This window comes from Netta rufina (genome assembly GCF_964035555.1).
Source record: "Netta rufina genome assembly, chromosome: 1".
In the NCBI taxonomy this organism is placed as follows: domain Eukaryota; kingdom Metazoa; phylum Chordata; class Aves; order Anseriformes; family Anatidae; genus Netta; species Netta rufina.
The window spans coordinates 2,432,778-2,458,624 of NC_140123.1; the positions used below are offsets into that span (position 1 = coordinate 2,432,778).

General features: G+C 49.8%; 1 protein-coding gene across 1 annotated transcript; it reads left to right on the forward strand.

The window, feature by feature from the left end:
• The first annotated feature begins 4,298 nt into the window (after window positions 1–4,298).
• DGAT2 (diacylglycerol O-acyltransferase 2) lies at window positions 4,299–24,356 on the forward strand. Its single transcript, XM_084301741.1, has 8 exons — window positions 4,299–4,419; window positions 10,151–10,270; window positions 10,990–11,097; window positions 11,949–12,019; window positions 17,866–18,070; window positions 21,565–21,739; window positions 22,060–22,262; window positions 22,926–24,356. Exons 1-8 carry the CDS (start codon window positions 4,380–4,382, stop codon window positions 23,078–23,080), a joined length of 1,077 nt encoding a protein of 358 aa, XP_084157867.1. The 5' UTR covers window positions 4,299–4,379; the 3' UTR covers window positions 23,081–24,356.
• Window positions 24,357–25,847: the final 1,491 nt, after the last annotated feature.

A 25,847-nucleotide genomic window follows, 5' to 3' on the forward strand; every position in this document is an offset into this window, starting at 1 on the left:
TGTGCAGGGAGGGATGGGCCAGGAGAGCTCCGAAATGCCCTGGTTGCCACCTGTAATGTGGCTGAACCGTGGCTGGCTTCTGCTCGAAGGGAAAAGGTTTCCCTGGGATTAGGAAGGAGCAGTCCGGGCTCCTAAAATCGAAAATATCGAAATATCTAACACAGGCACTGCCATGCTCCCAGGGTGATAAAATGATCCCCAACACACCCTAACAAAGAGGATCTACAGGATCATGCCAAAAGTCACAGCTAGGAAGCTGGAGGGACCGAGGCAAGCTTTGAAGCTGAAGAATTCAAGACCAAGGAAAGGGGTGAAGGACGTGGAGCAGGAAATTCCTACAGCCACACGAATCCCCAGTGCTTCTCCAAGGGGATTTGGTAGCTCGGTTCCCCAGCCAGATGGTTTCTCAGTTTACATCTCCATGCCTAGGTCCTGCAAAGCTTTGGGGTTCACCTGGAGCTCTGGAGGTGACATTCAGGGACATGGGGATGCACATCTTCTCCCCAGCCTGGGCGTCTCCTACAGCTCCAAGCTCATGTCCATCTCTTGGGTGATATCTGAGCCAACCCCACACTTCCATAAGTAATCTCTGGACCGCCAACTGTTGCCATCGAGGCAGGAGGAGGATGAAGAAGGATGAAGGATGGAGGCAAAGAGGAGCCCTCTCACCCTGGGGCTCAGGTTAAATTTTGGGATCAAGTGAGAATTTCCTGGGCTCTGATGCCTACATCTACTGGTGAGGGAAGAGGACACAGAGCTTTGGAGGGGTCATCCTGCTGCACAGAGTAGGCTTGACCCAAGGCATGGGCATGGCAGGTGGAAAAATAACCCCAGCAGGATGTGGAAAGGGTCTCCTTGCTGTTTTGAAAGTTTGGCGAGTTGTCAAAGTAAATCTCACGGCCTGGCCAACTCGGGTTCAAACTCCTCATGAAACCCCAGCTCTTATCACCTCGTCTGTCACCTACATCTCTTGTGATAAGACTTTTCTCCCTCTGGGCAAGGGGATGAGTAAGGCTCAGGGAAAGATGCAGGATGAGAATAGCTCATCACCTGAAGGTCCAGAGGGAGCTCCTTGGTGGGGCTTGGCCATGGTGTGTGCCAGCAGGGTCCTACTCAACGCAAGGCTTCCCATAGGGTGCTCCTCTCTTGGCTATGAGAGCTGGGGAGGATCCTTATTTCCAGCCCAAATTCCTCCTGCTGTGGGCATCAGAAGAAATAGGCTGGTCTCAGGAGGAGGACACGGAGGGAAAGACCCTTTTAAAGTGCTTTCTAGGGGGATGTGGAGGTAGATCAAGGGCCCAAACCCTCCATGGGTTGTGTCTGCCCTGGAAATGAAAATCTACTCAAAACAACACTGGCTGGAAACAGAAGGCTTAAAAACTCATAACCAGAGGGTTAACCACAGGCAGGGAAATGTCTCTGGGTTTTCAAGCCAGGGCAGAAGAATTACAGAGATAGATAAGCTCAGCTTGAGCACAGGCCAAACACAGGCAGTGTCATACATCCACCCAAACACCTGGCCCGTGGATGAGGACTGAACTCTGATCCCTGCCAGGCTTTAAAAATAGGGCAGTTTCTGCTGCTAAATAACCCTATAGGAACACGCTACTGCTCCGTGCACTAGCTGCTGGCTCTGAGTCCCGCAGTCCCATCCCACAACCTACCTATGATTCCCAAATCCCTGAATGGGAGAAGTAAGAGAAAAAAATACATATATGTATATAACATTCTCAAAAGCTTCAATAGGCATTGCCCCAAGGAAGCGTGCATTAAATAAAAATGTGACTGCATGAGGGTGTGTTGCTGCTTTGCTGCCAGGTTCAGCTGCTGCTAAAACCCAGGAAAAAAGAAAAAAAAAGAAAAAAAAAAAAGAAAAAAAAAAAGAAAGAAAGAAAAAAATAAAAAATAAAAAAAAAAAAAAAAAAGAAAGAAAGAAAAAAAGGAGCCTAAAACTTTTGTGAATTGTTTTGGGTGCCCAGAGCTGGAAGGCTGCCTCCAGCCCGTGTTACTTGGTGCACAGCCCATGTTTTTCAGGTGCAGGTGAAGTAATAGCAGGGTATTTGAAAGGATGTTATTGTTGGGGAATAATCTCGCCACACATGCGGGTTAATAATAGACAGGGTCGTACGGCTGCTGAGCCAAGGGAAGAATGTAAGCACCGAGGAAAACAAACCGCGGGCACTTGCAAAAACATCTTCAGAAAGAGCACCGCCGTGCATGTCTTCCTGATGGGAAACAATATCTGCGTGGGGAACAGAGCCAGGGTGTCTCTAATCTGTCATTCGGGGCCGCTTTCTGATTTTCCCCGAGCTGAACGGGAGAGGAAAAAATGTCACGAGGGGAACGCTGGTGAAAGGAGAGGGACAAGGCCTGGGTGGCCGCCAGTTCCCTGCCCGGTCGCGTGAAGGCAGACGCTGTCCCAGGGCTCGGCCGTGCTTCCACAGGTCTAGGATTGATTTTTCCCTCTTCCCAAGAAATATGGTGTCATCGTTTGTGCCTCCAAGTCATGTGTCTGAGCTGCTGCTCAGCCTGATGGTAGCCTTGGTGTTCTTGCACAACCCTCTGCTCCATTAAACGATGAGGCTTTTATTTGTATTTATTTATTTATTTTTGTTATTAATGTGTATTTATGAGATTTATTCCCATGTAATGAGCTATTCTCCCAGGCTGGGACCTTACTGTGGCGTACAGAGCATGGAAATGATCAGGATTGAGAAAATTTGCCCCCAGATTGTACAATGAGGTGGGTATCCATCAAGAGAAGGGCGATGGACAACCCTTAACCCTCCGGAGGTCTCAGCCCACTAACAGCAAACTAACACTGACCTGTCCACCTGCCTCATGCTCTCATCACCTGGCAACATGATTTTTTGCAGGATTTATCCTGGTTATGGTAAAAAAAAGCTACCATGGTCCTTGCTTTGCTCGTGGGTAACCCTAAGCCAACAAAGACGTGCAGGAGATCATTCCCCTTTCACTCGGCAGTATTTTTGTCGGTGATTTCTTTCTATTCTGGGCTCCCCTTTGGAGCTCTTATCCAAGAGCTCTTGGGCAAGACCCTTTCTACAGACAGGCTCTCGTAATTTTCCATTTTTGTACCGATTTCGACAGGCCATTACAACCCTTGGAAGACGTTCCTTGGCCAAATGGGGAGCAAACTAGTCCTGGGCCAGCTCAACTCCGAAAGAGGGGATTGAGAAAAGCAAACAAACGAAAAACAAAAAAAACTTTTTTTTCACCTCTGAATCCGCAATTTAAGCTCTCCACAGCTGAGAGTTGGCTGGAAATGTGAATTTTTACGAAACGCTTGGTGGACTTGTCTCTTTGGGCCAAAAAGTGGTGGTTTTGCAGCGGCAACACCGTGGGCCACAGGACAAAGTGCTGCCTCAGCAGGGCACAAACCCGACAAAGGCAGGCAAAAGTTGAAGCATTTTTGGGGGTGTTTAAATGATTATTATCTGTCTCCCACATATAGGGAGCCCACAAATGCTCATTGCTTTCAATGGGGTTTTCCTTGTAGGATCCCAAAGCGCTTCTCAGATGTAGGTTGGTTTTATTTCCTCCACATTACAAAAGGTGAAATGGGGTTGAGGAAGGGCATAAGCCTGTCCCAGAAGTGTAGCAAAACCCCTTTAACAACAGGGCCAGACATGACCCCGTTATAGGGAATCTGGTTTTATGTTGTGGGATCTGGAATAGACTGACCTGGCCCCATCTGTAAAAATACACAGAAATCGTTCAGCAGGCGAGGTAAATTAGTACCTTAATTCCTAAATAACACCTGGATGGCTATGGATTCATAGTTCAGCAGTAGATACTTAAAATTCCCTGTTAGGAGAACAAAACGAGGCTTTTGGGGTGGTTTGGGCATACCTGCAAGCTCCCTCCCATGTGATGAAACCCGAGGGCTGCCGATAAGCACATTTCTAGGATTTTCTCTTAATTTCCTGAACCTTCCAGGAACACAGATCTCCCCAGTCCCGCCGGAGACCCTAAAATAGGCACAGAGCAGGGTGGGGAGAGCACGGGAACAAGAAAGGGACCCCAAAACCCCAACGGGCACCCTGCTAACGGGGGGCTTGGGGGATTTCCCCCCCTGATATGGGGCTGGTGGCTGGGGGAATGAAGCAGAAAGGAGAAAAACCTTGGGGTCAGAGTGCTCCCCCCCCCAATAGCCCAAAGGTGCCAGGGCTGCTCCGCCCCTCCCCGCCCTCTTCCTCCTCCTCCTCCTCCTCCTCCTCCTCCTGCCGGGGCTATATAGGGATGCGCTCCCAGCGCCTTCCCTACGCCCCGGCGGTACCGGGCTCCCCAAAAAATCCCCTCCAGCCCCTTCTGCTTCCATCCCATGGGCTCGGCCAGCACCTGAGCCCGGCTCCGCGATGAAGACCATCATCGCCGCCTACTCGGGGGTGCTGCGAGGTACCCGGGGGTGGCGAAAAAAGGGGTCGGGGCCGGGGGGATGCTGCGGGGTGCGCGGCTCGGCGGTGATTTTAGGGACCCCCTCCGTCTTTTACCTTCCTGAAGGGTTGCTTTGTTAAGAAGGGGGACGGGAAAAAGCGCTGTGCAAGGCCGGGGGGGGCTTCCTACGGCAGCTCCCCACGCAGTTTTGCTTTTAAGGGAGCTTGGGGAGCCGGGCTGCTCCCCTGAAACTGCTGCAAAAACCGGGGCTGCTTTATTTAAGGGAGGCTGCACCCTGCAAACGTGTGGCACTTGCTTCAAAACAGGCCTTTTCCTCTTTTATTTTCTTTCTTTCTTTATTTTTTTGCTGGTGGTGGTGGGAAGGGAAGTGCGGCTTTATCAGCGCTGCCGGCAGAGCCGGGTGTGCAGCAATGAATTCAGCCCGGTTTTGTAACGCCGGCGCTCCCATCAACAGGTTTAAATCAAAATAACAGCAATAATAATTAAAAAAAAAAAAAAAAAGCAAAAAAAGCGTCGCTGTTTGTTAGTGCTTTGCAACGAGGGGCGCAACGCTCCGTGGGAAAGCGAGGGTTTGGGTTGCAAAGCACAGCAGAAAGGTTTTTTTTTTTATATTTTTATTTTTATTTTTTTTTTGTTTTGCTTTTGCACCCTCGGTGACTTCCTGAGTCGAGCTGGGTGGCGGTGGCGACACCCTGCAGACACCCAACGCTTCCTGCTGCCGGCTGGAGACGAAAGCACGGGGCAGCCCTAGAGATCTTGCAGGAGGAAACTCAATCAGTCTTTATAGGGTTTGCTCGTCAAGGGCTCGTAGCCTGCCTCGTCTTTTCTGGAGGAGCATCAAGGCTTGCAAGGTTTTTGCAGGAGGGTTTTTGCGGAAGCTCCCCGAGCAACCCTTGTGCTGCAAAAGAGCAAACCGGTAATTCCTCCTGGGCTGCAGAGACCCGTGCGAGGCTTGTTGACTGAACAAAATCCTTCGCAGGGCTGGGAGGACCCAAACCTTGGGGAATTAAGCCCTCTGCTCTTGTTTTTACCCCGTGTGCTCCCCAGCCCTGCGTGTGGAGCTGTGGGTGCAAAGCTGTGCCAAAGATGTGGCACCTGGGGATGTTGGGGGTGCTGTCAGGTCTGGCTGTAGGATCAGCCATGGACTGATTGGGAAAAGATCTGTGTGCCTTTCCCGTACACGCTTCCAGTTCCTAAAGCAATTTAGCTCGTTTGTGTAATGGGCAGGATGAGGCGGGTCGCCTGAATTAACAGCAAGCCAACAGTTAAACCGAGACCTAACTACAGGCCAAGCGCAGAGGATAAATCATTCAGGAGACCTATAAAATATGTAGGGCTGACCCGAGCCCTCAGCGGCCGCCCCGTTATGCGTTAAGGATGGATCTGGGACACGTGCATAATGCAAAACGGAGCGTGGTTTAGGGACAGCGATTGGCCTCATCTCTAGCTAATCCCGCTTAGTGGTGGAAAGCTGCCTTAGCTCTCCTCGGGTCAGTTCCTTCGAGGTGCCTTGCGGGGGTCCTGCGGTGATATTTGTGCTTTTTGCCTTGTTTCTGTGTGTGCTGTGGGATCCCGCAGCTCTCAGGTGGGCAGAGGCAGTGCGGTGCTGTGGTTTGTGCTCAGGACCTCTGGCGCTGCTCGGTCGTGGGTTTTAACCTCTTCCACCACCCTGAGGAGTTAGAAGGAGCATACCAGGCTTCTCACCACCTCCCTGGCCGTTCTTTCTAAGTCCCTTGCCTGTTCAAAGGCCCCCTGGCCTCTGAGTCCTGCCCTATGCTCTCCAGCCTTTGTGCTCCAGCATCTGTCGCTGTCCCAGTGCCCCAGCACGGGGCATCGTCCCCAATCTGTCCTCATCCCGATGGTTTGGCAAAGTGTGACCATCAGTGACCCTTCCTTAAAAAATTAAAATAAAAAACTTAGCTGATGGCATCCGCCTTTAAAAAATGGTAATAACAACCTGGGTGCTGGCATCTGCCTGCCCATCCATCCCTGCAGGGGACCTCACTCAGGCACCAGCCCCGTGTTGGGGGTGGCAAGGAGCAGTGCCTGGGGGTTGGTGGCACTTCTGGGTAGGAGGGGGTTGTCCCCTTCTCCTGATGTGACCCACTTTGGGCAGAGGCTGCCCTACTTCCCTGGCAGGGCATTGAGGAGGTGCTGGCTCTCAGGAGGGATGCTAGCGTGGTCAGAGCACTCGAGGTTGTCCTTAAGTGTCTGTTCTTATCTCATTTCACCTCCTTCCTGGGCACACTGATGTGATGTAGTAGCATGTTCCCTTCCTCTGTCCTGGCCAAGCCCTGCTGGATTAACCCCCACCTCAAACTGCTCCCTGCTCCGGGTCTCCTCTCCTCGTTTCTCCCTTCAACCCCAAAAGAGACCGAAAGCCAAGCTCGGGGCCACCAGAAGATCTGGATCCACTGCTGGATGAGTGTCACAGCAAACTCTTTTATTCCCCCTGCAGGATCCCAGCTCCCTTCTGGTGGGGCTGACACACATTGTGCTGTCGCACGTCCCCCGCTAGCTCTGTCGCTGACCTCCAGAGGCGTTATTTACTGCAGCTAATACAGGATTATTCAGGTGCACATGTAAAGCAGGACAGGATAACTGCACCCCACGTAGCAAAGGTTCATGGTGGTAGATGGGGAACCCGCAAGGCTGGAAGAGCAAAAATCTCGTGTCCTGCAGCAGGCAGCTGAATCAGCCCAGCCCTGGAGCAGCTTTTGTTGCTTGAGGGGGTTTTTATAGACATCATATTCGACGTGGCAGCCTGCCATGCAGGATCCTGCTCTTGGACAGGAGGCTGGCTCCTCTCAAGCGTCCTAGTACTGGTTTGTTTAGCTTAGCTTTGCCAGCTTTGTTGCTGAAGTTGTAGCTCCCAGCGTCCACTCGCACCTTATCCTCAGCACCGGTTTTCATCCAAACAAGCCGGGCGATGCAGCGTAACTCCTGGCCGAGAGTTAACGGGCTCAGTGTCTTGTAAACGTCGTGGTTCAAAATACCCCGAGAGCTTGTTAAAAGCCAGGCCGTATCTGTGACATTTCTGCTTCCTCTCATCTAGCTCAGCCCGAGTGCTGTGGGCTGGGTTTTCGGGTGCCCAAGCGTCGAGTCGTGTTGATTTCCTCTCCTGGAGCCTTTGGGTCTGCCTCGGTGCCTGGATAAATGGCAGTGCTCAATTTGCAATTTTTGCAAAATTTGGGGTGGAAGCACTTCAGGTGCTGCCCCTGGCTGGGTCCTTGCTGCTGGTGCGTCCCTCCTTGGCCAAACCCTTCGCTGTCTCCATGAGCCTCTTGGTAGCATCTCCTGAGCGCTGCTGGAATTAAATAAATGCACTCAGCCCATCACCAGCTGGGACACGGCTGCCTAACAGCCCCGAGCTTCCTTGGATGGCTCCAGATCGCTGCTACCACTCACCAGCAGCAAGATCTCCCCTGGAGAAGTCACTTTTTTTGGCCATCTCGCCACGGAGCATCCTCCCGAGCTGCCACCGAGGGAGCTCAGCATCACCCCCCAGGCCAGGGATGGTGGCGTTGGGATCTCCGCTGCATGGGAACGGGTTGCCAGGGGTGTGAGCCCAAACAGGTGGCTGTCCCGTTCTGGAATGGGCAACCATCCACCAGGACAGCTGGAAAAGGTGCTGGGGCTGGCAGCAGAGGAAGATGGGGGGGCTGCGTCGCCCCAGGATTAAACATCTTCCCTGGGGAAAGGACTGATGCGGATGGATGCCGAAGGCTGGGGGGTGTGGTGTCCTTCTGCCTCAAGGTTCATCACGGGTATGCCTAATAGGCCTCATTAAACTTGGTTATGAAGCTAATGAGCCCCCCGATGATTAGAGAAATTGCATCTCCTTTGCTCGTTTACCCTTTGGGTCTTTAATTTGTGAGCAGTGCCGGGTGAGCCCTGGGAAAGAAAGGGTTTTCTTCAAGAGCTGTACCCAGGTACCAGAGTGGGATTTTTCCCCTGGGTTGAGTCCCAAAGCCATGTCTATAATTTGTCAAAGCTCTTTTGCTTCACGCCAGGTCTGGAGCATCTTCTCCAGCACGCCTGCTGGCTGCTGAGGCTGGCAGAAGGGAGGTGGGGGCTGCAAACCCCACCTGTGAAGCCTCCTTATCCTTAACCAGGAATTTAGTGTTAATGTAATGTGGATGCCCGCGGTATCTACTGGCTCTTCTGGCATTGGGAAACTCAACTGCTGCCAAGGATGTTTTTGCTTTCAGCAAATAGCTGCCCCTGGGGCACCACTTGTCCAAGGCAGGTGCTCAGCAGCCTGCTCAGAGCTGTCGACCCTCTGCAGGAGCAGCAAAAAGCTTGATGTGGTTCGAGAAATGAGCCGAGATGTTGGCTTGTGCTACCCAATCCGGTCTATTTGTGGGGCTAGCGATGCCTACAATTTGTTAAGCATCTAGAAAATGCTGCAGCCCAAATGCATTCGGAGGGTTAAACAGTTGTTTGCTCCAGGGGAAGGGGATTTAGGCGATCCAGGGCTGGAGTGTTGGGTTCCTCAGTCCAAAGATGTTTCAGTGCTGTAACTGCAGGTGCTGGAAGGATCAATTACATGGAGCTGGGCTTTTATTATGGGTCACAAACCAGCTCTAAGACTCTGGGCTTATTTTGAGGATGTAGTGGTGTCACTGGCCATATCCCTAAAAGCTTTGCTCCTAAAATCAGGCTGGCCAGACCTTGTCAGAGGCATTCCCTTCTAGCTGGGAAACTGCTGTAAAGAGAAAGGTACAGGTGACAGCATCCTTGACCTCACCTGGGAAATGGGTTTAATTATTGCTAGGAAAAAAAGAAAAAAGCTTTCTTGCCAGCTGTGCAATAGGGATGTATAACTGCAGAGATGCAGCTTGCCTGATACTGTGTTCAGGTGGAAATGCAGGTTAATAAAAATAAATTAAATTAAATATCACCTAAGCAGGGGAGAGCTGGCTCTGAATTTAGCCTGCAGCTCCCTGTTGGTGTCCTTTAGTAGCAGAAATGCTCGGGAAGGCAGCTCTCAGCCCTCAGGACCATGTGGCACTGAAGAGGAGCAGCAAAAGGAGCTGCAAGCAAAGATGGTAGAGGTGTTTTGCATATTTAAAGCATGCCTTGGTGAAGCTTTCTTTGTAGAAGCTACCAAAGCTCTAGAGGCTCTTCTCAACCAGATTCTTGCTGCATGAGCATTTGCTGTGGTCCCCACCACCAGCAGTGGTGGCAGCAAGAGCAAGAATTGAATGCATTTAAGGTAATAGCTGCTTAGCAGCACTGCAGCCCTCCTAATAACAGGGAAGAAAAGGAAATATGTTAACATGCATCCCAACTTGCTCATAGGCCAGCAGCTGGATTTGCATTTTAGCCTGTAATTAGGGTGCTCATAAAACACAGTAATGGAGAGAAGTGAAGGAAAACCCACTTGCAGGTGCTTCTTCCTGGAGGTTGTCTGCAGACCCCGCAGTGGGAGGTTCCTCAGAGAGAAATCAGGTCTTTCACTTCAGTTTTTGATGAGGCTTCTACCCGCTTGAATGGTTGAAAAGTGCTTGGAGGCTTGCTCAGGTGGGAACTGACGTTACCCATTAAATCCCTGCCAACATCCCCAAAACAGCTGAATGTTTTCAGATGGCAGAGCTTCCAAGGTGCTTAAACTCCCTGGGAAATGTCAGTCCTTGACAAGCCTTGCTCCAAAAGCAAATGGCATGGATGCTGATTTTTAAAGTCTGATTTTTAAACGTAACTTGATTATTTTTTATTTTTTCTGTAGGTACTGGATCAAGCATTCTGTCTGCTCTGCAGGACTTGTTCTGGCTATCCAAATCCAAAGTAGAGAAACAACTGCAGATCATCTCCGTGCTGCAATGGGTCCTCACGTTCCTTATCATGGGTGAGTAGCACCTGAAGCAAAGCTTTTTGGCTTTTAAATTTTAATGCAGAAAACGTTGACTTTTACATAAGTGTCAGTGGCTGAGGACAGCTCCTGGGGCACGTGGCTATCGCAGAGCACACTCGGGTTGATATTTTGGCAAGGATGAATTTGCCTGGCCCTGGAAGGATCACAGACTCTGTGGATATCTGTGGTGTCTTCCATACAAGCAAGACTGAATTCAAGGGCAAAAACTGCAGTCAACGAAGCAAGTCTTGCTGTTCCTTCCCCATTTAGTGATAAAAGCCCAATATTTGTGGGTGGGATCTCTGGGAACCTGGTGGGATGGTTGGTGTAGAGCTGGTGTAACAAGCAGCAGGTTTGTGTAGGTGAGGAAGAAACACCTGTGGTGTATGGCCATGAAGAAATCTTGGTGCTGGTGGAGTTTTTACTCTTGCCTGGTAAAGCAGCTGGATGTATTAGGAAAGAAATACTTGCAGACACCAAAAATCGGGTGTTTGTGCACATTCTTCAAAGCAGATAGCCTTGGAGGAAGCGCTCTCCATCCCAGATCATGATTTTTTTTAGCCAAATCCGATTTGATTGAGGATTAATGACATCAGGTTGGGACTAAGACATCATGGAGGGGTCAAAAGGCAAGGGGCTTTTAGTGCAGGGGTAAATGCCCTCTGCAGCCCAAAACCTGACACCTCTTGGCTTTCTTTCTTTGCCCTATCCAGGTATTGCTTGCACTTTAATCCTCATGTACATACTGTGCACAGACTGCTGGGCCATCGCTGCTCTATATTTAGCCTGGCTGGTGTTTGACTGGAACACACCAAAGAAAGGTAAATAAGACAGAATCGATCCCCGATACCCGTGTCCTTATCTCCCTGTTTGGGCAAAGCAGCGCTTCCTCGTGATGGGTGACTTCCCTCCTCGGCATCACCCGCTGGGAGCTTTGCTCAGCGAAGCGTGAAAATGCCAGCCCTCGGCAGGAGCAGCGGCTGCAGGCTTTGTAGGCACTGCTGCTCGTGCAAGGTGGTGCTCACAGCACATTGCTGCGATGGGTTTGAGGCTTAGGTTTTTGCTATCAGGAAGATCTGTGTCAAAATGCAAGAGCTTGCCGCCCTACGGCTCTTGCAAGGTGCAGGTAGTGGCATTGGCATTCGGATACGGCTCCCCTGCAGAACCTGTGTTGCTGTGAGTGAATCAAAAAGTTTTATTTCTGCTTTCTAAAACCCTGCAGAAACCAACTCTGAGACCCACTGCAGCAATGTGGCAGGGAGCTTTGGCAATTCCTTCCATGGCCACATTTAAGAAATGGAGATTTTTTCTAAAGACTGCTGAAATCTTCCAGCATCTCAGCCTTCCTTCCCCAATGGGGAAATCTGAGGTTAACCTTGACCTGTTTCCACCTTGACTTGTCCAACACCCAACGACAGCAGAATACCAATTCTGACCCACCCCAAATTTGTCATCAGACCTCGCTCGGCTTGTTGAAGTACCTTGAAGTCCTCAGCACTGCTGGTTTCACCTGATCTTAGTGAATGATGGAGGTGTCACACTCCCTTAAAAAGAAGCTGTTGATTTCCCCAGGGAGGCAGCAACCTGCCCAGAGCCCTCTAGGTTTCTTGGTGGGCACCCAGGTGGAAATGGCTCTAAAAATGACTCTAAAAGCGTGGCTTTTTCTCTCCAGGTGGCAGAAGATCCCAATGGGTGAGAAACTGGGCTATATGGAGGTACTTCAGGGATTATTTTCCAATAAGGGTAAGCACCACCTTGTCTCCGTGCAATGAGATTTTCTGGTTTAGACTCAGTTTTAACAACCTCTGTGGAGATGACTTTAGTCACCCACTATTTCTATCCACGACACTGAACTTGAAGCAGGATGTGGCTTATCTAGCATTGCCCTAGCACTGTTTGGAGCAGCTGTGGTTACAAAAAAATCTCGAACACATGGCTCGTGATGGTGGTAACATGATTTGCAGAAGATTTTTGCTTCTGATTTTATTGCCAGACATCTTGAGGCAATCTAACTGAAGAACAGGGAGCCTTACTGCTGCCTCTCTAGCTTTTTTTTTTTTTTTTTTTTTTTCATGCTGCAGCAATCCTACTTTGTGCCTAGCACCAATTCTGGTCTCTGCTTGTAAACCTAGCTCAGCTCTGGTCTGTTTTCCAGTTATTTCCATAGGACAGCAGGGAGATGGGTCAGAATAGCTGGGAAGCCCATGCACCAAAAGCCTTATTTTATAGCAATTGGTGAAATTAGTTGTAAATTCTTTGGTTTGGGGTGTTGGGGTCGAGTGGTGGGGGTATCTCCAAGTCCCTGGCTTGTGCTTGTACTTTCCCTGGTAGTTCAGGCATCCTGCAGCCAGGACGGGGCTGCCAGCCTGCTCTGGGGGTTTCCAAATTCACCAAAGGACTTGGAAGGAACCAGAGGGCAAATTCAGCAAGGGGGGAACTCGATGCTTCTTTGGAAGGACACACAGGTGGAAGGTCTATTATATAAGGCTGTTGGCAAGTGTTTGATCAGGCTGGGCAAAAGGGGGGCACCTTGGATGGCTTTTTAACGAGCCACCCTGCTCCAAGGGAGTTGGAGAATCCAATTCCTGCAGGAAGCCAAAGCAGCACAGGCTGGATTCCTTCTTCCCAAGTCACTTGAACTCCCAGGGGCATGACCGTGCTGCCGTCCAACGAGCCTCTTGCCATGCTCTTGCTTCTCTAAATGGGTAATTCTGGCAGGTTTAGGTGTACGTGGAAAATATTGCAGCTGCACAGGCTGCCAGGTCGGCTCCATAGCTAAAGGGGAAAAGGGCAGGTTGTGGTGTGGGAGATGAGACTTTAAGGGCTTGCCACAAGGCTTGATATTGCAGAAAACCAAAGCAGGCAGGTTTCTCGTGGAGACTTTGAGCCAAGGAGGCCACCGGTGGTGTCTGGTCCCTTTGCGTAGCACCCATCTTCCAGCCCTGTGGCTCAGCCCCACTGTGGCTATTAAAAGCTTAGCAAACACTGGGCTGCTCAGGTATGTAAACTCTGCAGTTTTAGGTAGATAAACTGAACTTCTCTGCAGTTTTAGGTCAATCCTTGCTAGTTCACACATTTCCAAGGTCCCCTTCTGGCTGTAATTCCTGTCGCTGAAGGGGTGGAGTTGTGCAAGGTTTGCAGAGCCAAATGGTAAATGGGAGCTGAAGGGCAGAACAGGAAGGATGACAGCTTCTATTTGGGCTCATGAAAGGCCTGGGAATTCTTTAGATAAACTATTTATCTGTCTTCGGTTAAGTGGGAGACTGGTGTAGAGACAAACATTGTTTGAATCTTTTTCTGGCTGCAAAATTCATCTTGGCTGGATCCTCAGCTGCCTGTAAGGGCTCCGCAGGGCTTGGTTCCTCCCTTGGGCTGAGGTCTGCAGTGCCACCCGTCCACTGAGCACCACGGGGGCCAGTCACACCAGTGCCTCGAACAGTTTTGCCAGCAGCTCTTGTAATGCTCAGCTTGCCTTTTGCAAGCTCTGCATGCCGAGCTGTGTGCAGGAACCACCTGCAGTAGCTCAGATTGAACCTACAGTCCAAGAAACAAATAGAAAGCAGCTTTGTGGATTGTTTCCCAAATCACCAAAGCCACCTCCCAGGACTGGAGAGCCACCTCTTGTTTTTGCAGCACGAAAACTGTGGGTGTGGAGGCCAAAAGGCTGCTGTCCTCGGAGGCTGCAGGTCCGGGAGCTGAGGTTTCCCCCTGCCAAGCTGCTGTGAGCTCCAGCTGGAGGACCAGGCAGGATCTGGCCAGGCTGAAATGTAACTGGCATCCACCTGACAAAGCTGTGTTGTAACTCGGGGCTAGACCTGCTGCAACCCTCCGTGGGCTTCCTTTACGGGAGGAGCTGCCGGAGAAGCAGGCTCTGCTCTGGTGTGGTTGTTTGTGATGATTTGCTCAGTTTTACGCTTCACTGAGCAGCGTCTGCCTCCTGAAACACCAGGGCTATCGTACCTGGAGGTACCCGGGTCCTGTGTTGTAATAACAAGCAGATTTGGGAACCAGCCTGAGTTTGCAAGAGCTCGTCCATGCTCGTTGGGGCTTCGCACGGCTCCTCTGGCAGTGATGAGCTATTTTAGGGCACCAGGAGCTTAAGTTCGTCTGCTGCTTAGTGACTGGCCTTGCAGATAGTGCTTTAAGCACTAAGCAGCGCACAAAGTAGCTGAGGAAGCTGCCAAGGAGCTAAATCCTGCTGCTGAACGGCCAGGTGGGACCCGAGCTCTTGTAGAAGTGGGCACGGTGCTTTGCCTGCCTCGACCCTGCAGAGGCAGGAGAGGTCCCAGCACCTTCCAGCACCCAAAGGTCTTGTTTAGACAAAAAGGAGCCCTCCCCCGTGCGTGTAGGAGCTGCTGCTGTTTATCTTCAGGGGAAATAATGCTTCAGATAGCGATGACTGCAGACCTTTGGCTCTTGGTGATGTCAGGCATTGAGCATTTGCCAGATGCATGCAGCGAGACCTTCTCCATCTCCCGCTCAGCTGGAGGCTTTGCTTCCCATGGGGGATGTCGTACGTCGGTGATACCCAGAGCCTGGAGGGGTCTCCAGGTGCTGGTTTGCATCGCTGGGAAGGGGAGAGCAGCTTCTTCCACCGTGCAGCTGGACAGGATGCAGCCAGCTGCAATCCTTCCATCGTTTTGCAAGCTCTACTTGTGGATCCTGAAGGAGGAGCTGTAAATTTGTCCTTTTTGCATGCTTCAGTGGTCACTGTGGCTGGATGTGAGCCCTCACCTAAACAACTTGTCATCATCCTGCTCTTTGCTGGCTCCATCTCTGCAGCCCCCTTTCTCCACGCTTGCACACGTTATTTACTCCTCCTGTTCCTGCAGATGCAAGGGGCAGTGCTGTTCTTTGGCTCCGCTTGGCACTCAAATATTTAACTCGGCTTGGTTTGTTTACCCCCATTACACTGCTTTATGGCTGCTGCAGGCAGGCTTAGATCTGTTTGAAGAAATTTGCCTGGGCTAATGGGCGAGCAGATGGATGGACCTTTGCTCCCACTGTGGTGTGCTCAGCCTCGGGCTGGGTTTCCAGCAGCTGTGACGGGTGCGTTGGTGCAGTGGGAAGCGATCAGCTTCCTAAGGAAAGCTTTGGTTGTGCTCAAGGCCAGGAATAATTGCTTATGGCCCTTAGATTTCTGCTTCTAGACCACGTTTTGGGAGCCATCAGGGTTCTGCCTTTGCTGGCAGCTCAGCCCCGGGCTGAGTTTATGCAGCAGCAGCTCTGAGCACCTCTTGCAGGTGCTGCACGGGCAAATTTGGCTGGTGCCTGTGGTGTGGGGCTGTCCTGGCTTGAACTGGCAGGAGGAGGATGTTCTCTGTTATGTGGATCAGACATGAAGCGTGCTCACCTTCTGCTGGCCCATCTCAGGGGGACATCCCAGTGGCAAGTGCATGGGACAATCTGCTGGGGCAGAGCATTGATCTGAAAAGCAGAATGACTCCGAGCCTCTAAATCCCCGCTGTGAGCCTTGGGAAAAGCCTTCAGAGAGTGTGAACCGTTCTGAAAAAGGGCTCCCGAGCACTGAGCGTATCCTTGCCAAGAGAAGCACAACCCCACGCCTCTGTAACGGGAGATGTTGGCAGACAGACAGACAGGCTGGTCTGGCCAGGCTCATGCAAGGAAGGAGCTCCACGTGGGAGCCGGGTGTCCTTGCACGTGGCCGAGGGGCTGGCAGCAGCAGGACAGCATGCGTGGCATGCCTCCTGCTCCGGGGGGACAAGGACAACCCCTCTGCTCCAGGGACCTTCCTCCGAGAGCAGCGATACCCAATGCAGGGGGAGGATGAGGTCTTGGGTTTCTCCTGCAGCTGAGCAAGAGGTGGTGGATAACTTGGATTACTTGTTACGTTGCTTCCTTTCCCTCCTCTCTTCCAGGGAAAGAGGTTTCCAGTCTGTGGTCTTGGGGCCCAAATTGTCCAAGGTGGTCAAATACCCCAGAGGGACACCCCTTGCACCCTGGGGATGAAAAGCAAATTCACCTCCTAATTAAGCAAAAAGGGAGAGGGATAAATGTGTGACATAAGCCACGGGGCTCTACAGAGCTGCTACAACCCCAAGCATCTGCAGACACTTCCCAGAGCCCTACGTGACCCTAAATCAAGACGAAAGTGTGCAGGGGTAGGGCACCCAGCTTGATGAACCCCCTGCAGCTGCTGTCCTAAAACCCTGCAAATGCTGCAGGGAGCAGCAGGAGCGTGGGGAGAGGAGGAGGAGGAGGAGGGAATGGCATTTCTGGGCACTCGCTCAGCACGTCGCAACTGGGCTCCAGCTCCCTGTAGCATGATTCAACAAAACCTGCTTGTGTGCTGCTGCTGCCAAAGCGCTTCTTGGCCACGGCGCTGGGGTGCGTAACGCGCGGCTTTCCGCAGCGTCACATCAAGTTTTTTCCTCCAGGGGCTGACACAAAGCGTGACCTTTTCATGTACAATCGGGCTGCAGAGATGGTCAGGGAGTTGTGCTGAAGGGCAGCCGGGGCTTGTAGGTGCTGCCCTGGTCTGTGAGCTGCTGGGGTGCAGCAGCCAGCAAAAAAAAAAAAGGTATTATTGCAACTGGAAAAGCAAGAAATTTTATTTAAAATCCCTACTCTTATATTAACAGAGGAAACGAGGCTAAAATCTGGTTTTTCTCTGGGCGTTAGGGTACAGGGTGATGGAGCAGTCCTTTAATTTGCTCACTTGCCCTGCTTGCATACAGGGAATGATGCTCTGCTGCATGGGACACTGTTACTTATAGTAGGGGGGAAATTCCCTGGCCCTAATGGAACCAGGGCATGGGTTGTGCTGTGCATGGTTAAGGAAATTTCAGAGTGTCAGTGGTGTGAAAACAGAAGGGAATATTAGGTTGGGGACATTGCACAACCCCAAACAGCGTGGTCACTGCTGCTGGAGCGCATCCCGCAGAAACCTGAGCGCTGCTGTGGATGGCTTGAGGTGTCTTGTTGGCTCTTTTGGTGTGTAGATCAGCATGAAATCTCCTACAAGGAGGACAGTTTCCAATGGTGAGCCTCCCCTCCGTGCTTTTTTCCATCTTGGGGGGTGGCCAGAAGGCATGTTAAGCAGCTAGGTCTCTTTTCAGACATTAAGCAAACTTGCTCGTGTTATGGGACACTAATTATTTTTTTTTTTTTTTTCCCCTTCTCACTGGGGTGTGAGCCACTAATGTGCTGAGACAGGGTTTGGAAGGAGGCGTAGCCGTGGCTAACAGGACCGTGAAGAACTGGGTTGGCTTGGACAGGAGGCTTAGAAGAATACCTTTGGGAAGAGTGGAGGAACAAAGGGCACAGCCTGCTGCAACCAGCCTTTGTTCCTGCTTGGCTGCCTGTCCTCTTAGTGACTAAGATCAGTCTGTTTGTTCTGCTCACTCAGTTTTAGGAGCCAATGTCTAACTTGCAGCCCTTAATGCAGCTTCTGAAATCCAGGATAGCCGATATCCTCAGCCCTTGGGCTGTCCTCGATGGGAAGGGGGGCAAAAGTGGTGGACTTGTACTGGGGACTTCTTTATTTATTATTTATTTACTTATTTTTATTTTTTGTTATTATTACATTACATCTGCCTTCATGTGAGCTCGCTCTGTTTCTATCCTAGCTGGTTAAAACCCACAATCTGCTGACCACCAGGAATTACATTTTTGGGTACCATCCACATGGCATTATGGGCTTGGGCGCCTTTTGCAACTTCAGCACAGAGGCCACAGGTGTCAGCCAGAAATTCCCTGGGATCCGACCGTACCTTGCTACCCTGGCTGGGAACTTCAGGATGCCCATTTTGAGGGACTACTTAATGTCTGGAGGTAAGTGTAGGAGGTCTTTGCTTCTCCAACCCATGCCTTTGCCCCTCTTTCGCAGTGATCTAGTGGTGGTGATACTGCCCGTGTCAAGGGGTTGGAGCTAAATGATCTTTAAGGTTCCTTCCAACCCAAAGCATTCTATGATTCAGGTGAAAAACTGTGGGAGAAACCTGCACAACCCCTTCTCCTTGGTAGCATCACACAAACTATGCTTCCATAGTTGTCAAGAGGAAGCTGTGAATAAATGCAGCAGGGGCTGCTGCTTCTCTGCATTCATCCTTAGTTCAAAGATACTCTGGTCCAAGGGCTATGCCCTTGGATATCTTAGAGATATCTTGGATATCTTAAACATATCTGGTGTTTTTCTGCATCTTTCATAGCCACAACTATGTAAAACAAGTCATCCTAGTTAGCAGTAGGAGGTATGGGTAGACGAAGTTGCACTATGTGAAAATACCAAAAATTTCCTAGTCTTTGAAATGTGAGCTCCTGGGTCTCATGGCACAAGGCAGCATGAAGCCAAGCTTCATGGTGGTGGTAGATGCCCTCTTCACCCAATTGGTTTTAGATGCCTGCCAGAATTTGGGTTATTGCATGGTTTCAGCTGCTCAGACAAGCCCTTTTCCTGGGGATATTCCTACAGATGCGTCACGGAGAATAGGCAGCAACATAAATTGCTGAATGACATTATTAGGTGTTGTGGTTTTTTGTTTTGTTATTTTTTAATGGACTCTGCTATTATAATGATGGAGGGTTCATAGGTTATGACTGGGCAGAGGAAGCAGTGCTGATAACCTCCAGAAACAGCTCTTGCGTGGCCTGAACTTCCCTCTTGGAGTAAGGGTGCTCAAGAGTTAGGAAGAGACGAGGAAGTACGGTTTGAAAGACCATGACATGAGCAATGAAGTAACCTCTTTGCTCCTGGAGCAATCAATAGATAATCAATGTCATTTACCATTAATAAATGTACTTAAAACAAGTATTTTAATTCAGCCTTCTGGCTAAATCTTAACTCACAGCTGGGAAAAGTGAGGAAGTGGCAGCATTTGGCTTGTCTAGGTTTGACTGTTTCTAGACTACTGCCTTAATTAAATGAAGGAGAAGAAGACTACTTAGACATGGTGTGGTAAAGATGCATGCACCTGCCCAGGAAAGGCAATATCTGAAGCAAGCTGGTCGCCATCTGCCTGCATTAGATGGAAATAATTCAGAAATTCTGCAGGACAGCAGTGCACAAGAAGCTGGGATCTGCTTTTTGGACTATTGCACAGCTGTAGACTTCGTTCGGCTGTGCATCATCAACCATTCTGCTTAAAAAAGACCCTTTCAATCTGCACAATATGAGTGGTAGGACAAATCTTGTCTTTACTCTTCCTATACTGAATCTTGAGGGTGTCAATGCAAAGGCTTGGAAATTGTTGCTTGCAAAGTGCTGATAGTTCCCTGAATCCTTTGTTTTTGTGGACAAACCACTTTGAGTGAAATCCTGGCAAATCTTACTGTACCAATACACAAACTTAGCCATTTTGCAACCACTGCTGCATATTATAGTGTTACAGTGGAGATTTAAGCTACAGCAAGCCTCCTCTGAGGCACAAGGAGATGGCCAGAAAATCCTATATACTGTACAAACGTACTAAAGAGCACAAATCTGCATTTGCCACTTGTCTGTATGTCTTGTCGCATTTCCTGGAGGAAGGATTTCCATGCTCAGTGCTGTGAGCAGCAGTAACCTCCTTCTGCTGACAAGTGTGAGGGGGATGAATGTAAAGCAGAGCTCCTGTGAGCTGGGGCTGTGTTGGCGGTGAGCCTTGGTGGGCAGAAGTACCAAGGCTCTCATAGAGTCATTAAGGTTGGAAAAGCCCTCCAAGACCATCTGATCCAACAGTTCCCCTACTACCAATGTTACCCACTAAACCACATCCCCCTACCACCAATGTCACCACCAAGCCCTGTCCCCAAGCACCACGTCCAACCTCTCCTTGAACACCCCCAGGGACGGGGACTCCCCCACCTCCCTGGGCAACCCGTCCCAAGGCCTGACCGCTCTTGCTGAGCAGAAATGTCTCCTCATTGCCAACCTGAGCCTCCCCTGGCACAACTCGAGGCCATTCCCTCTGGTCCTGTCACTGGTTACCTGTGAGCAGACGCCTCGATATCCTTCTGGTAGTGAGGGGCCCAAAGCTGAACACAGTACATCCTACTGGGCAGCCAGCACAGCTGAGCATTTCTGAGAAACATGGTCAGGGACAGCTGTAGCTGTGCTGAACGAAGTTGGATAGGTTTTCCATCTTCAAATCCAGCTATCTCGAGAAAGGTCTACTCCCCTGTGGCCTGGAGCTGGGGCAAAGTGGTGACCTTGGTGTCCTGTACTTAAAGATACACACAAAGGCTTGCAGGCCGGCACTGCGTAATTCCAGGGGACCCATTCATCACTTCAGTTCTTGCCTCAAGTGACTACCATGAGATGTGCAGAATCAGCTTCTAAAATTAAATGGCATGTACTACTGCCCTTCGTGGTGCAATGACCTTAAGTACTCGGCGCAGCTCGGACAAGTTGCGTGGACGGGAATGTAAATGATGGCATCTCGTTTTCCCTTGGCTTGTGCTAGCCAAAAATGTGAGGCATGAGCAAGCTCGGACAGTAACTGTAGGATAAAGCCATGACTTTCAGAGGTGGAAGTTAGCACTTCTTCATATTTTTAGAGCAATAAAGTAGAAGTCAAAACATCCCTTTTTCATCTGGCTGAATAAGATCAGCAGAGTGAGGCCTGGTCCTTCAGATTTGCAGAGCTCTCCCTGCCCTGAGGTGCTGTGGGTGGTAGTACAGCCCTGTCCCTGCCAGCACACAATAGAGGGAAGGATCTTCCCAGGCACTTATCCCAGAATATGGACTTACCTGAGCACCTTACACTTCTCATGCAAGGGCTTGAGATGTTATTTTGGAAATTTGAATTATTTTTCAAATTAATCCACACTAGATGTCTCAGAGAGGCTTGTCTATTCGTTTTCTTTGTATCACTAAAGCATCCTCACAGGCTGACTTATTCTGCTGGTTGGTTTTGCTGAGAAACTGGTCAGATTCAGACTTGTATCCATCAAAATCACGCAGCTGCTTTGCTTCCACTCTGAGGATAAACCAGCTCCAGTTTGCATGGAGGGAGGAAGTCTTAAATAACTGCCTTGCACATCACTAAGCACAGAAGGAAATCCTTGCTTAAATCTTGCATTTAAAGGCAAATTTTTGAGAGCTGGTGGTGGTGGAGTTTGTCTATGACCAAGTCTAGAGCTGTCCAGTCCTATTAAATGCTTGTGTAGTCAAGGAACAGGCTGCCTGATAATACACCCAGCCCTTTTCCGTGACCACAGGGAAATTTGGCAACTCAACTAGAAGCAGAAAGTTCGTGCCTTGATTGCAAGGGTGGCTGGTGTCTTCAGGATCATCCAGGCTGTTCCTAATCTTGCAGCTGGTTCTTTTGTCTCCCCTGACTCTGCAGGTATATGTCCTGTGAACCGCGACAGCATAGACTACATCTTGTCCAAGAATGGCAGTGGCAACGCCATCATCATCGTGGTGGGGGGAGCAGCAGAGTCCCTGAACTGCACCCCGGGGAAGAACTCCGTGACGCTGAAAAATCGGAAAGGATTTGTAAAACTGGCTCTACGGCACGGGTAAGAGGCAACCTCGATGTTCGAGCAGTACTGTTAGCATACAAAAGGTGGTCTCACCCCCTGAAGGAGTTGATGGATCCTTCTTTCTGCAGTCCTGCCACGTTGCACGGCTCCATGCCCAACACCTCAAACACATTGAACCTGTCCCATCTTCTGCCGAGTCGAACTGACTTGCCATGTCTGTGCTTTGTGCTGCAAATAAAGCTCTGGGCAATAAAATCTGAGTGTGCAGCCTGGAAGAGTGCGTGGCAACGTGTGGTGCTGCAATACTGACCGCAGCCCAGGGGCACGGGGGTCCTAACACCTCTCCATCCTTCTAGTGCGGACCTGGTTCCTGTCTACTCCTTCGGGGAGAACGAAGTGTACAAGCAGGTGATCTTCGAGGAGGGTTCCTGGGGAAGATGGGTTCAGAAGAAGTTTCAGAAGCACATTGGCTTTGCTCCGTGCATCTTTCATGGCCGTGGCCTCTTCTCCTCCAACACGTGGGGCTTGTTACCGTACTCCAAGCCCATCACCACTGTCGGTAAGGTTTTGGGGTGAATATGTTGTGTGCTTCTCTAGGTAGCAGCATACTTGAATCTGTGCCATATCCTCACTCTAGCTTGGTCTTGGGGTGTTGAAAAACTCTATTTATAAAGCTCAATTTTCCCTTTTAAATGAAACCTCCCAGCACAAGCTGAGAATGAGCCACAGTAGCTTCAAGAGGCTGCAAGACTCCCATCGTATTCTACCAGCCAGTTGAGCCAGTAAGCTCATTTTGGACAAAATGCTGTGGCTGCTGCCTTCTCTAAGCCAAAATAGGAAGCAACCTGCCCTGTCTGATAGCTGAGCCTTAATGCCAGCCCTAACGTGTGCCTCTGAGTCTTCCACTCCAAAGTAAACGAGGCTTTTAGGGAAATAAGCATTTCTTTGCTTTTGTGTATAGGGGAAGTATGAGAACCGCAGCTTTTAGCCTTGGTTCCTGTTAGCTGGGGGGGGATTTATCATTAGGCTGCAGGCAGCAAGTGGGACTTCCCCACCGTTTTGCACACAACTGGGGAGGAATCAGGCAAACATCTACCACGATGGCAAGCTGTGCTATGGCAGGGTGGACGTACTGAGCTAATGAATCTGTAGCCCTAGAGGAAAAATCTCCAGGGTGTATAGGAGCATTTAACCTAACCTCTGGGTCTTTCCTTTTTTTTAGTTGGCGAGCCCATCACCATCCCCAAAATCGATAATCCATCACAGAAGGAAGTGGACTTCTACCACAGCATGTACGTGGACTCCCTGATCAAGCTCTTTGACAAGTATAAGAGCAAATTTGGTCTGCCAGAGACTGACGTCTTGGAAGTCAACTGAAGGGACTGGCTCAGCAGCAGCACCTCCTTCTCTCAGATTCAGCCCATCTTCTCCAGGAGTCTAAACTGTCATCACGCATTTGAAAGCATGTGTGGGTGTATGTGTCTTCTTAAAGAAAGTGTTTAAAGTATTGCTAGACCACTTGTAAAAATAATAATTTAAAAGAAAAAAAAAAAGTCTTTACTTAGGATAAATCCCATTACAAACATCTTTCTGTCCAAAAGAGCACAACTCCCCATTGCTGTGAGGATTTGGGTGGGGGAAATGATTGCCTTTGTAATCTGCTCTGTCGTGCTGTTGGATTGCCGGTGGTGGATTAGAAGCATTCCTACAACTACTGCACAAGCTATTTTGGGGAGGGCAGCATCCAGCTGGTTCTCGACCAGAAAGCAGCAGGCTGATTTGACCAGGAGAGCAGTATTAGAGGCACGTTGCACAAGAGCCATGCTGAGAGATGCTTTACCTAGCACAAGGGCTTCTCTGCTTTGGAAAAGCCCCTTCTGAAAGCACCAGCAGGCTGCCAAAACCCAGGCAGGGCACCTGCCCTGCGTGGTGTGGGGAACCAAAGGATGTGTGAGTCTAGAGGACCTCAATCCATATCGATATACCGGATACTTTGGTGGCTGTAACTTCACTCCTTGTGTCTGGAAAGTCACTTTAGAAGTAGGTCTGTCCCAGGTGCTACTCGCACAGTGGTACGTAGCAGGAAAGACAGGACTCCTTCATAGCCACGAAGCTCCGAGGACAAGTTCCAGGAGCGGTGGGACGGTGCAATGGTGTGGCCCCAGTGTTGCAGACCCCTAGGGTAGCCAGTAGGGGTAAATGCAGCGGGACTGTTCGTGTTTTGAATCCCAAAAAAAAAGCATTTGGGGAAAGCTTAGGAGTTATTTTTGCCCAAAGACGGCTTTTAAATATTCTGTCCAGTGAATGTAAAGGAGTAGCCTTCTCACGCATAGGATCCGAAGTGAGCGACTTTTTAAAGTGTTTATAAAATGTTTACGTGGCTGCTAACAGTGCTTGTAGTGAGATTTCTTCAGAGTACAGCGTGTTTGTGTAAACCTGAAACATTGCACTACTTGCATGTCTGACCTGCCTTTGCAAATGTTCGGTGAGTGTGTTTGGAGCTCTGAAATGTGCCTTTCTGCCATGCAAGAGGACGGTACTTCACATTCCTGGAATCTTGCCTCTGACGACAAACGTCCATCTGTCACATTTGATAGACTTGTTGTGTTACAGAGTACCGATTTTTGTACAAATTTCTAGAAATAAAACTTGAGCAAAAACAAAAGCGGGCTGCTTTGGTCTCTTCTGTGTTGCGGTATGTGGCTGGGTTCGTCTGTCCAAAAGGAGACCCGTGCTTACCTGCATGATTCCTACATGATATACTCATGAGATTAAGAAAATCTTTGTGCTTTAAGGGATGTGGGTGTGTAAGGAGCTATGCCTGCCTACTTACACCTCTGGACCTCGTTTGCTGAGCAGGTAAAATTCATGCCCTCTTGCTCCTTCCAGCAAGGGGCTTGCATCCTCCCAGCTCCTGTCTGAGCCCCCAGCCTCCCTCCACAGGAGGTACAAACGCTCCAAAAATAGCACACTTTATTTTTTGCCTTTTTTCAGGCTTGGCCATGGGCTTTGAAAGCCTCCTGGTCTAGACGATAAGCCTGGCTACCTCCTAGTAAATCTGGTCCTGGTTTCTGCTAGCAGATCTTGACGCTGGGTTGCTGTGACTTGGCTGGAACAGCCCAGGGAGGAAAGCCATGAAACTGGGAGCAGAGCCCTGGGATGCTCTGCTCCGAGCCCTCTGCGTGACCTGGAGGAGGTCGGCTCTCTCGGAGCTTTCTCAAAGCTGCGTGCTCGGTTATCAAGTTTTATATCAAAGCACAGCTGCAGCTTACAAATTCCTTAAAACAGAGGAGGGAGGGAGCTGCTCCAAACAAGGACCCACTCCTGCGCAGGGCTGTGCTAACAAATCTCCTGTAATTGTCCCTTCTGCAAGGTGGGGCCAGCTCTGCCCCAAACTGGCTGTGCTTGAAGGGGACACCCAAGTCCTATAAATTAAGCTGTAATGTGAAACCACTCCTGAATAGTGTTATTTTCTAGCTGCTTACCACCAATGTAGGAGGATTCTTTCCTTTGATCTCATCTTGTGCCCAAGGTCTGTGCTGGGCTCATGTTTCAAACCCTGCTCTGAGCTGATCTCACGAACAAATGACTCCCTCTGAGCTGGTTTTGTTTTATTTTATTTTATTTTATTTTATTTTATTTTATTTTATTTTATTTTATTTTATTTTATTTATTTCAATTCTATTTTTCCTGTGGTCGTTTTTCCCTTCTCCAATGGATAAGAGCCTTATCTAAAATTCACCTGGCTTGTGGCCTGTTTAAGGATTTTAACTGATTTAGCAAAACACTATAGGCACCTATAGAGGCACCTGCATCTCCTGCTTCCACCCCAGCCTACATAACATGGGCACTTCTTGGGGAGGGGCTGCCTTGGATGTACACAGCACCAGGACAAGCAAGATGAAAGTGTAAAATAACCTAAGCCTTAACAGAAATTGAAGTTGCCACCTCTGGCTTGGTGGTGGCATGGCACGTGTTGCTGGAAGGATGGAGATGGTGTCAGGAGCACCGTGCTCTTATTGCCTTCTTGTCCAGGCGTCTTTTGTTGGCCATAACAAGAGGTGGGATTCTGCTTCTGGTAGACCAGATAAAGCTGTTCTTAGTTTTTCTTTTTCTCTTTCTTTTTTTTCTTTTTCTCTTTCAT

Bases quoted from the DNA above. Each gene is read 5' to 3' on its own strand.
- DGAT2 (XM_084301741.1), top strand. From the start codon at position 4,380: ATGAAGACCATCATCGCCGCCTACTCGGGGGTGCTGCGAG. The intron at 18,071-21,564 runs GTAAGTGTAGGA...CTGACTCTGCAG, and splicing joins GGACTACTTAATGTCTGGAG to GTATATGTCCTGTGAACCGC. The intron at 22,263-22,925 runs GTAAGGTTTTGG...CCTTTTTTTTAG, and splicing joins CAAGCCCATCACCACTGTCG to TTGGCGAGCCCATCACCATC.